The sequence below is a fragment of the Myzus persicae genome, unplaced genomic scaffold (assembly GCF_001856785.1).
Source record: "Myzus persicae strain clone G006 unplaced genomic scaffold, MPER_G0061.0, whole genome shotgun sequence".
Classification (NCBI taxonomy): Eukaryota; Metazoa; Arthropoda; class Insecta; order Hemiptera; family Aphididae; genus Myzus; species Myzus persicae.
Genome location: NW_019104155.1, coordinates 1267954 through 1281102, shown reverse-complemented (window position 1 = coordinate 1281102; position 13149 = coordinate 1267954). Strand labels below are relative to the sequence as shown.

The 13149-nt window shown below is 28.4% G+C and overlaps 2 protein-coding genes across 2 annotated transcripts in view; one reads left to right on the top strand and one right to left on the bottom strand.

Moving 5' to 3' along the window:
- Positions 1–665: 665 nt before the first annotated feature.
- LOC111039359 (mitochondrial import inner membrane translocase subunit Tim22) lies at positions 666–1630 on the bottom strand. Its single transcript, XM_022322848.1, has 4 exons — positions 1423–1630; positions 1072–1256; positions 924–996; positions 666–856 (listed from the first exon to the last, which is right to left on the bottom strand). Exons 1-4 carry the CDS (start codon positions 1628–1630, stop codon positions 771–773), a joined length of 552 nt encoding a protein of 183 aa, XP_022178540.1. The 3' UTR covers positions 666–770.
- Positions 1631–7954: 6324 nt separating this feature from the next.
- The window catches only part of LOC111039362 (elongation of very long chain fatty acids protein 4-like), a 7524-nt gene continuing 2329 nt past the window's right edge, over positions 7955–13149 (top strand). The window contains exons 1-6 of the mRNA XM_022322852.1: positions 7955–8147; positions 8213–8295; positions 8451–8638; positions 8707–8787; positions 9597–9896; positions 9994–10143. Of these exons, the coding sequence (XP_022178544.1) occupies positions 8229–8295; positions 8451–8638; positions 8707–8787; positions 9597–9896; positions 9994–10143 (786 nt within the window). The 5' untranslated portion in view covers positions 7955–8147; positions 8213–8228. The remainder of the gene's footprint in view (positions 8148–8212; positions 8296–8450; positions 8639–8706; positions 8788–9596; positions 9897–9993; positions 10144–13149) is intronic.

Genomic DNA, 13149 nt, shown 5'->3' with positions numbered 1-13149 from the left:
TTTGAAAATGTAATAGTTTATAGAAAATGAAGTATTTATGGTTATTAGTTTTTTTGGTGTAATTAAATTGATTTTGCAATTAACTGGTTTTATATGAAACCTAGTTTTTCCTAATTTTTTTGAAAACTTCTGTGAATTTTTAAATTGGATCTCAAAAGTAACAACTAAATTTAAATCCCCATAAGAATAGATAACTGAAGTTGAAAATCGAAGCATTATTTCTATGAGAAAAAAGTTTAAAGACAGAACCTGAAATAATATTAATGAAAAAAATAAGCAGAAAATGTATTTATTAAGTATTTCTATTTAAATATATAATAATAAATATTTTTTTAAATTCTTATATCATGTATGGTGTGATTTTTTTCTTTACACAAAATATTTTTTCTATTTTATTTACACTGATGTTTATTCTTTTTCTTTAATAGCAAAAACATTTGTATAATTATATTTAATTTTACGTATTACATTCATTTACTTTTAATATGGATTTCTATAGTGTTTATTTGCTTTCGATATCTATTTTGTTAGAAGTCATAAAGGGAATTTATTGTACCATTCTCTTAGTTTAATGAATTGTAAAGGAGTATTGAACTCCTAGACCATCCTAACCTCTACTGGTAGACATGACTATATTGAAAATCAAATAAAAACATTTAAAAAAATACAAATTGAAGTCATAGTGTTTTATTTTTACTACAATTAAAGAATCTAATTACATTCTATTTACAGCAATAAAATTAATTAAAAATAAAATTATTTAACAATATTTATGATGAATTACGCATATAATAATCAATTGCGGTGGAAAATGTAGCAAAACCTAATGCACCGAGTAAACCTGCTTTGGCTCCAGCTAAAATAAAAACATTTCATAAATTATATATTTATATAGATACTTAACTATTATTTTAAATTTTAACCTCTAAATCCTATTAATCCACCAGTTATTCCACCTGCATAAGTACCATTCTTCCAGTCTGATTGACCTCTATACTATAAAATTGGTTTGAAAATAAATGTATTGAATAACATAATTACAAGAAATGTTTTTCATTATTAAATACTTACTGTTTCTACAATGCATTCAATCCCTGAGAAGACAGCTCCAAGTAATGCAAAGTTTTTGGCATAGCCAAGTGAAGACGTTTTCATTTCACGTATAATTTCTTTGACTGTTTCTTGCTGACCTGGTGGTTTTATTTGTGGATTTACACTAGAAGTAAAAAGCCCAATGGCTCCCCCAAGAGCAAAACCTACAAAACTCAAATTAATAAATATCTTTGTTGTTAAAATGTCGATAAAAACTATTAAAACGTAAATAACAATAGAAATAATTAAAAACAGGATACATTTTCAACATAAACCTATTACTGATACATCAAACATAAAATATGGTAAGCAAAAATATATTTGTATTACCCATCACACCGCTGAGAATGCACTTAAATGCACAACTTTCAGTAATTGAATCTAAAGTTTTTTCTTCTACCGATTTTACTACCGGCCGCCCCATTACATTTGGCATCATTATTTTTTCTCGAAATTGATCATTATTAAATATTCGATTAACGAATTGATGTAAAACTTCTTCTTGTGTCATATTAGTTTTCTCCTCGTTACTAGACATTTTTTACAAACAATTATACAATAATGGAGTATATGTCTTAAGGTACTTCAATATCTATTCTTTAAAATTAAGTTAACATAAAAATAATTTTGTTTACAAAAGCTTTGGACATTTAAAACTTAAATAGTTAATACTATAATTCAAGTATTTAAACAAAAAACGTGCGAAATGAAAATATTATGTTAAATGATTTTTTTATTTTCTTCAACTTTTTCAGTAGTTACCAGTTCGTGATAACATTTTGATAAAAGCGCAATGTAATCACAGCCGGTCTTTCACTCTCACATAATAACATATAGATAATAAACTATTTTAATATTATCTTTATCTGTGTTCCACTCTATCAACAGCAGGCTGTTGCTGCTCAATACGACATACAGCACATCGAGTTCCTAGATACACGACGTACAATGGCGACTAGGCACTAGAATAGAAATATTAGAATATTCTAGTCTACACTCGACATACCATCAGGCATGCGTAGGACTTTTTCACAGGGTGCGTAGGACTTTTTCACAGGGTGTGCAGAATTATTTCGATAGGGGTAACCCTTAATAAAATTAAGTAGTATAGTAGACTAGTAGATAACTACATCCTTGACCTGTTACAATTCAGTAGGTAAGATAAATGGTTGGCCCCGAGGAAGAATCTACACCGAAGAATAATGTTAAAAAACGTACATACAACAAAATGATAAAAACAAATGACAATATTTGACTTGAGAGCTTTTTGAGTTCTCCCTCGGGACCAATAAGAAATATTGTGTCTACCTATATTACAATTCAAATTTTTTAGACACTGTTCCATTGATTACGAAAATAAAGAATACCAGATGTACCTCACATTAAAAATATACCATAACTTTAGAGAGAGCCTATAAAACAGCCAACAGGGGTCTTCGACCTTTTTATGCAGCTGGCCACGTATTATTTTTTAATAATCTTGCGGGCCGCATTCGCTGTAAAAAAAAAGACGTATATTATACAAAAATTCAATTTTATTATAACAATTTTCATGATTACATTTTAAATTACAAATTATTAACTTATTTATTTATTTATTTATCTTATCGCATACTTCCGATATCGATGGCTTAGCCGTTATAATTTTATCGAAATAGAAGATATACATGCTAAATTTCAAATGTGATCTCGGCTTGCATATTATGACATGGCGGGCTTCTGGTTGAACACCCCCGCGGCCCTGCTATAGAAGCTCTCTAACCATATAACTATAGGGTAAAAACAATATACACTGAAACTAACAGAAATCGGATCAGTGCTTATATACTACGATATAGATAACACGACTTAGGAGGACACTATTACATAGTATATGCCCTGTGGGCATTACAGAGTACAGACTAAAGTACTACACCCTGCAACCCTCTGGGACAACCTATATGTGTATTAACCTACTATTTAAATAAATACACTTTGGCTACACCCGAGTGAGTTTTTACCGTCTTACAATCGCAAAGCATGGCAAATTGCACGTTTTACGTAATTCATTTAAGTATTTAACTGTGTTAGCCGTTAGGTACCTATTTCGGGCTATATTAGAGTGTGTATTTGACCTATTGGCTATTATATCGAATTTAAAACTTAGAATATTAGGTGGGTACAGGCCACAGGGTACCCATCTAGTGAATATTGTAAGTTCTTTTTTAGGTATTTCAATTTGAAAGCGAATTATGAGTATCTAAATTCTAAATTTTAAATTCGGCTTCAGAACAATTCGATCAGAGTGCATCAAATACATACACTTAATGAACTGACAAAATTGGGAATTCAAACCTCATTTGAAAGTAAGGAATACTATCTAGCCGTTATTTTAGACGTGGCCAACTGGCCCAAAAGCATTTGATAGAGTTTAGCATGACGGCCTTCTCTACAAAATAAAATGATTTCTTCCAGCGCCTTCCCATCGTATGCTCTTATACCCGCAATCCAACATTTGCAGCTCAACAATATGCAAATCAATCTCTTCCTATTTCCCTGCAGTTCTTTAAACTCTGCTGAAATCACTCAAGGAAGTGATTTGTCCTCTGATTTATTCAATATTTTATACACAACCAATATTCCTAAAGCAGTAAACACGATTATAGTAACCTTTACTGACGATACAGCTATTCTGTGGCCTCCAACTCAGATCCCATTAAAACTTTAACACCGATCTCCAAAATCTTCTCGTCTCAAACACCTGGGCAACTAGGTGGAGAATTTTTACCTCGCCCTGGAAAATCTTCCCATGTACCGAGTATACTTTGAAAAATAACCTTCCTTCAGTCCAACTTCAATGAACTGACGTACCTTAATACCTTATTTATATTAGATTATGCTATATTATAGTCAAGCGACGAGTGTATGGAAAGCGTAACAACATATAGAGCAGTTTTTGATCACTCGATTGCTCGTACGCACGGTAATGCGGGGTAGCAAGGTAAGATTTATAGATATATTATAGATTATTGTATTTTTTCGTAAAGACAGCCTACAGCAGTGGTTCCCAACCTTATTAGCTGTGCGGACCACCAATTTTGCAAAAAAATCTTGAGGCCCACAAATAGCTCACCTATCAATTGTTTATCATGAAAAACACTTACTTAATCACAAGTTAAACAATTTAATGTGATTTTGACATCACTTGTCCTTCACGAGAGACTCAATATCGGGATGAAAACTGGATAGTATTAGAATTACCTAAATCACTTTCAACATTCAGTTTATTCCAACATTTATCGTTAATTATAATTATACACTAATTTGACACCACAGAGTGCAGATAATATTGATAAATATTATTATAACCAGAAATATTATTAGGTATATACTAAAAATATATAATAATATTATTTTAAATATAAATATATAATATTAAATATTATATATTTATATGGTTCACGGCTCAGTATCAAGCTGCTCGAGGCCCTCAAGCGGGATGCGGAATATGGGTTGGGAACCGCTGGCCTACAGCACTGCGATATGTTGTTACGCGCAGTTCTTGTCTAGTAGTTGAATATCATCTATGGTTTGAGGTACCAATGTCCAATACCGAATACCTATACCATCTAATCGTAAAAAAAAAAGAAGTTTATAAATTTCAAGTAATAATGAGTGGACTTTATAACTCCATATTATATAGGTTTCTTATGTAGGTAGGTATAGACTCTCGAATAGTTAAATGTAATATTTTAGTCGCTACTATTATTATTATTATTATTATTATAAGGACATGTAGAGCACATACGTACGTAGGTACTATATAGGTACTATATAGGTAGGTATAGCTGTTTATCAGTCATATTGATGCATTAAATGCTGAACTAAGAGAAAAAACCCGTTACATATTTCCAATGGTTATATTATATTGATATGTAGACAAGATGTATAACTATTAAATAGGTATTGGCAATCATGTCAATTGAATGGAATAATTTGGGTCGTAAACTCGTAAATAGTGTAGCTATACATAAATCTATAAAAATGCTTTCATACAAAACCGGCCGGTTTAAAACACACTTGATTGCTTTGTATAATACTGCGAAATAGACTATTGATAACTAATATCCAATAAATTATTTCACTAACAATGTGTAAATTGGTCACAGAGACTCTGAAAGTGTGGCTAATAGGTTTGCCTTACACAAATAAATGAACAGCATATACCTACTACATGAAAGTACAGGTAATGAAAAATAACAGTACCAGTAACATTTGATAACTTTTATGGTTTTAATATAGACTACGATGGTGGCCTAGAATTAGAATTTTGAACGCACGGAAAATAAAATGACATTTTAGAGAACAGGTGAGTCTGCGAGCCATTGAACAAATTCAAGTCTCACCCACTCTTTATAAGTTAATAACTAATAAACGAATTACTAATAACCTAATATATCATTTTATAGTATAGCAATAGATACTCCTCCTATATCTTTTTCATAATAATAATATATTTATTCGAATTCTGTATTTTATAATACCAAAATCTACCTACTTAAAAGTAAAAATAAAAATGATATGTATATTTTTAGATAATAATTTTTATTTTTAGATATCTTAAACTATTTAATTAGTGCCTTTTGTCGGTAGGAACAAATTTTTTTTTTTGAATGGGAACCACCCTTTTTCCCTGTAAATTATTAATTAAATTACTTTTTTTAAATGTTCAATGTTTTGCATCTAAATCAGAATTCTAATGACTATAAGTATAGGTTCTACTTCTACTGCACTATAAATAACCTATAGGTAGTATATTTCTATTTAAATTTTGTGTACTAAGGATTACGAAATAAAGATACTAATCCTTAGACCTTAATAGCTTGAGGTCAGTTTTACATCAAATACAAAATAAAACCATTATTTGATATATTAGACAATTTAAAAAAATTATAAAATGTTAATTCATTGTAATATTAATCAAGTTATACAATTTTCAAATATCATTAAATCTATAACCATAATTTTCCGTAAACTATACACTATCTATCCGTAAACCTTACACTTTAATAAACCTAAGTCAGAAACTACCCGTTCGAATTTCGTTTTATGTATATTAACTTTTTAAAAAATCACGCATTACATCATGTTCCTATATCTACTGCTGAAAAAAGCGATTTTCATTTAAAAAGGAGTTTATAATATCACCAATGTAATTTTTCAAAAAATAAAATGCATAGGTAATACGTAAGTTTTTGAAAATGTGATCTTTAAGTACCCTATATCTACTTCAAAGTTCCATAAATTAGAGTTTGAATAAATTAAAAAATGGTTGTTAGTTAGTGCCTGATGAATCACCCTGTATTCAATATAGATCACTAGCTCATCCTGTATAACGTTGACAGTGACAAACACAATACCCGTTGATTTATGTTTAAGTACTACCTTATGGCCTATACTTTACCATAACTCCTAACTTATAACCTAACCCCTTCTTAAAAACCATTAAACGTAATAGTTGCACAGATTTTTATCACGATTATTTGGCTATTGTATTGATCAAATAAATAAACAATTTTTTTTTTTAGAAAAAAACCATTTATTATAGAAAATTAACAAATTTTAACAATTTAACAATAATAATTATATGGTATATCAACCTCCTGTAAGCATAAGGCTTGTGTAGTTGTGTTGGAGGTTGGGAGTTACCTATTGTAGACTGTAGTGCATATGCGGATAAACTTAGATTGTATCTATAATATAATTTCTAAAACAGCAATTAAATACTAGTTTAATGAAAAAAACATTATTTATTATAAATACAAACATAAGAAAAATGTCTAGATCACATGAAAAACATAAGATTTAGGTGCTGTATATAAAGATTAATTAAATAATTAACGGTATAAAATGGTATCTAATTATAACAACTATTTTATTTTATTTAACCAATGGCAATAACCCTGTACAAACAAAGAAATATTCGTTTTTCATGAGCTTCTCTATAAAATGTAAAATTTTAAATTTGGCTTCGAGGTGCACATCCTCGAGTATATGTTACCTATCTATTACATTTCATAACTTTGAGTGTAATAGACTTGGCTGTGGATCGCTTATACACACGCATGCGTGCGTGGATATGTATTATAATATAGATATAGGCATAGGTGAAAAATGACTAAATTTTTTGGGGGGACTCAAACTCCCCTTCCCATAGGCGGTTCCCAAACTGTGCGCCACGATGTCTTTTCAGGGGCGCCGCGTCGCCGTAGAAATTTACCTGGTCCAAAAATAAATTTTAACTCGACGACGGCGGCGAGGGTAATGCGACAAAACCGATTACTATAATATCGGTATAGAAAAATAATTTTTATGTCTCCGGCTCCACAAAATTGATAAACTGTTGATCTTTATCGGTTCTGTCGCATTATCCTCACCACCATTAATGAGTTTAAATTTATTTTTAGACCATAGTCATGACTTTATGAGACGTGTTTGATAAAATTTGTTTTCGGATTAGTGTGACCACCAGTCTCGCGTAGTGTGTTGCTCTATCATGTCCACCAAATATAAAAAAAATGAGAATACAATTACAAAATTTTTTTGAAAAATAGGGTTAATAATTAAAATTTAGGAATAGACCAAATAGAACAACTGAAAGTTTGAAGTAAAAGTGTAATTAGTAAAAGAGGAATGGCAGACTATGAAGGCTCCGATGAATCTATATTGAAAATTGAGTGTTAGGTAAATCGTAGGTAATTCAAATAAATTGGGTATCGAATACATTGGGTGGGAGAACGGGAGATGATCATACATGGTCGAACATCATTATGGAAATGGTTTTGTCATACCCATACCTATGATGTACTAATATCATACCGATTACTAATAGTAAACTGGCAACTTTTATATGACACAGCTATTCAACAGTTCTCTCCAGATCAGTACCCTGCGTGGACTTGTGATGGATACAGCGCATTTCAGTTAACTAACATTTACTGATTAAATTATTTTCAATCTTTAAAATCTATTGAAATAGAAGATATACAATAAACATCATATAGGAAAGTCAAAATGTAACTATAAATTTAAATATTTTAAGGCATAGATATATTAATATTTTTATTTTTGTTTTGTGTAGTAAATAGAATTCAAAAATGAATTTTTCTACGTCAGTGACTGAAAAAATTAACGAATTTTATCTATGGTCCTTATCAGTCTCAGGTAAGTAGGTACCTACCTATACAGTTTAATCGCAGAATTGTTATTTATGGTTGTATTACTATTATTATGTAGGCATTTATGATGTATGTAGTAATGTATTTAAAATATAACTTATATACTTATATAATATGTATAAACTTGTGTTCTTCTTACAGACGATAGAACGAAAGGTTGGTTGATGGTTGATTCACCAATGCCAACCGTAATCTATACAGTCATTTATTTCATAATCGTTGGTTTGGGGCCGAGATGTATGAAAAATAGAAAACCATTCAAACTCACTCCCATACTGATACCATATAACATCCTTATGACATTATTGAATTTATATATAGCTATTGAAGTATACACAACCGTATTTAAATTGTCAATGGTGTTAGGTATATTACAGTTTAAACATTTGATTTTCAGTTACTGGTGGCATCTAGTCGTTTACGCTATAGTTATGTTTGTCAACCACTAACATTTATCAACAATAAAGACGAATTGAGGGTAATTAATAATAATTATGAAATATACATATATTATATTTTTTAGCTTATATCTACCATGTATAGTACTATAGTTTTAAATAGTATCTATTAAGTAATTTAAGTATTTTCACGATGTTTCTAAGTCTTTCATAAACGTTGTAACGATATAACTTATAATAAGGTATCTTACTGTTAGACTTGTCTTACACTTAATATTTTATACTTATCAAAACAAAACTTTAATTATATATGTAACTATAATATGTAACTATAAACTATAACTGCTATATGTAACTTATAATCTAAGTATTCAAATATAAATATTATAATACTTAATATATTCGTGAAGGTTAAACCATTTTTAATTCATACTATATATAGGTATTTTTTTTTTAAATTTGTGGTAGGTATATCTATGATATTTTATATAATATTATTAATGTAGTAATAAAACAAACATGTATAACTCAATATTTAGTTTGATACATTTTTTACTTTTGTATCTTTTATAAATTTAACAATTTCAGTTTTAATGTAAAGTGCCCGACGCCCGTTTATTATAGTAATATTATAAAAATATTTTTGTTCAGATGAACTTTAAAAAGTAATTGTGTTTCATGTCTACTTCTATCTATATATATATATGAATGTATAATGTATATATTATGATTTTAATTAAATAGCCAATAGTTACCCCTACACGATTATACTTCGAGTAATTATTTTGCTTAAATGAGTAATAATAAATAAAATAAAATCATACAATTATTTTTTACTCAACATGAATAATAAATAAATAATTGCCATTTTATATGTTTTGTACTATAGTTATTAAAAGCTGTTTGGTGGTATTACTTTTCAAAACTCCTCGAGTTTTGTGATACAATATTTTTCATTCTCCGGAAAAAGGATAAACAGCTTACTTTCTTACATGTCTATCATCATTCTACTATGTTCTCCTTGTGGTGGATTGGAGTAAAATGGGTGCCTAGTGGATCTACGTTTTTGCCTGCAATGGTAAACAGTTTTATACATGTACTTATGTATTCGTACTATGCCCTGAGTGCCTTGGGCCCTAAAATTGAAAAGTATTTATGGTGGAAAAAGTACTTAACTATGCTTCAATTGGTTAGTATAAATATTAGACTTGCAATACTTATATAATTTAATTTATATAGTATATAATATAATGGTTCAATCAAATAATACGCATTTTAATATTTAGATTCAATTTACCACTGCGCTTTTTTTGGGTATCCATGGAATTAAATCTGGATGCAAATTTCCCATGTGGATGCAATATTTATTGGTGATTTACATGATTTCATTTATTGTGCTATTTGGAAACTTTTACGCCAACGCTTATGTTCAAAAGGTAAAATCATAAACATAATAAAGTATTATAGAGAATATCTGTACATATAAATAGGGTTAGGAGTTTATGGCTCTGGAAATTACATAAATATTCGCTATTTTATCATCACCTCAAATATCGGTAAATATACAACAAAAACAACAAAATATGAAAAAAAACGGAAACGTACTAATTGATAGTCCATTAATCCCTCACAAATTATTATATGTAGTTACTTAAGTTTTGAAATAATTTTAGTCACTACAGTCTACAAGTATAGATACACTTGTATAAAATTAATAGAGTATGCAACGCATTTAAAGCTATTTCGATGATAATCGATAGAAATTGACAAAAAACCTCAACAAAATCAGTAGATAACAAAAGTTCAAAATTTGAAGCTATAATAATACTAAATTATAAACGGCCTTGCAGCGCTTCCGCGTAATAGGTCTATTTACTTCATCTGTATATTTACTTTGTCGATTCGATCTACAATAATCTAAAAACACTAAAAAAACATCTCACAAATTCCAAAAATAGCACTAAAATCTAAAAATTCACAAAATATGCAAAAATATGCAAAATAAAATTTTTTAATTTAAGTTCTTTGTATCATGAAATACATTTTCAGCGTACTCTGTTATTTATTATATATCTTATAAGAAATATGCAAATGCTATAAGATCTCAACCCTGCATCGTATAATAATATACATATTTTATATACATATAGATATAGGTATTCTATCTCTTCTGAAATCTGAAGTATAAGATTTTTATCTATAATATTGAATATCAGCCTCTATTGTTTACGAATATGCCTCATCGGGTGAGTTTATCTTCATCCAAGAATGAGAAATATCGTTTTCTTCCCCCAAAAAGGTTGGTTTCCAAAATTCTCCAAATATTTTTTTCAGCAAAAATGATGTTCATTTTCCCCTAAATATCAATTATTTAACGAATATTTTAGCCTATTTAGCTCTTTTAGTTATTTTAGATTCTGAGCAGAGGGATGAATGTATTGATTTTACAATGATGAGTGTTTTTATATTTATTTTTTTGTGTCTGTCATCATGGTTTCTTGCAGTAAAAGTGCTTCGATTTTCTTCAATAGCAGCTTTTCTGGTAGGAAAGTAAATCTATAGTTTGTGTATACGGGAGGTTAAAATTTAAAATTCTCAATACTTTTCAAAAGCAACAGGAAAAACAACCAAAAAGTTAAGGAAAATCGGGAATTTTTAAGCAAAACTATTTTTTAAAAAAATTGATTTTGGTTTTTAGTGTAACTCTAACAAAAATGACCGTAGGTACATGAAATCTTCACTGAATATTTGTGAAATTTTTCAAAATATTTAGATTTGTGTTGTATTATTTATAGGCAAATGAAATTTTTAATTATTATTTGTTTTTTTTTAAACCAAATTTTATCAAACATTTTCGCTCAGTCAAAAAACTTAAAAATATAATCCTTGTAAGCTGTTGTTAATGGAAATTAAAAACAAATTGAACGTAATCCACAATCATTTTTTATGAGCGTTTAAACTTAAAATGTTGACTATATTCGTAAAAATCATGAAAATTAGCAAATATATTTAGTTAGAAAGTCTCTCATTTCTACCGGAAAGTCAAATTAAATTTTTATGAGCGTTTGAAGTTGAAATTTTTACAACATTGGATATTTACTCGATTTCTCTTGTAGCGATTTTCTTATTTTGTTGTAGTTCAAAAACTAATTGCTGTAGACACTTGAAATTTACACCAAATGTTTAATTCATCAATTTATATACTTGATAACATTTTTGACTCGTTTTGAGCTGTATACGGACATTTGAAATTTGAAATTTTTTCTAGTTTCTTTCCTATAATTGTAAATAAAATTGAATTTGTTTTGTAAAAAAGATTGAAAATGTAATATAAGGCTTCCGATATATCTATACTTACAATATCAGTTTTAAAATATTAAAAATATATAGGCACAATTTGAAAATTGAAGACGATTTTGTAGTTATAAATATATAAAATGTTCAATTTTTATAGATAAAGATTGAAAATTTAAAGCAAGGTTCCACTTGGTAGTTTTTTCCATAACTAAGAAATCTAAAAAATATATGAATACAGTTATTTTTCACAGACATTTTAAATTCAAATTTGTACAAAATTACATATTAACACAAAGAATAACGGTTATCATTTTGTTGAAATTCGGTTTCAAAACAGCCCTATTTTACATAGATATACTTAATATTTTTCTAACATCACTGATATTTTAAGAATTATATTAATTCAACTTACCGACTACCATATTAATAATAACTAATAAGTAATAACAATATAAAATATCCTAAATTGACATATACCGTCTCCGCTCAGGATCGTTTTTCGTATACAATGATTTGATTATATCATTGAATTCAAATTTATTCCAGCGACCTGCTATAGACACCTAATATACAGCAGAGCGACATCTACTTACCCGCTTCTTTTTGTCTGTATTAAACATAATTTGAAAAAATCTAATAATCATTGTTAATAGTTCAAAGACTTCAAAAATACATTTTTTTTGTCGATAATAAAATATGACTAAGAAATATATTTAGTATATTCTTAATTCCTTATTGAAGGAAAATAGAAGGGAAAGAAAATCTTATCTAAGATCTAAGTATTTTATCATTGGTCTTCACCTAGATAAAAGTTAGATAAATAGATAGAAGTTAAATTTGTAATTCTAAAGATTTTACTTACCAATCCTAAACATTTGTGAAGAATTTTTTTTTAAATTCATTCCTCTCCCCCATAATAATTGAAATTTGAGTTATTATGGATTCCTGACAGTACCTGCTATAATAAATAATAATAATTTTACATACACATATTTTTATTTTTGGGAAAGAGTTTGGGAAAATATAAAATTTTTTTTTATTAAATTTTTTTTTATTTTTACATCTAATAATAGAAACGTCTTTAAAGATTTCCAACAAGTTTTTTCACCTTTACCAAAAAATAAAATTTATTTAACAGTATCATT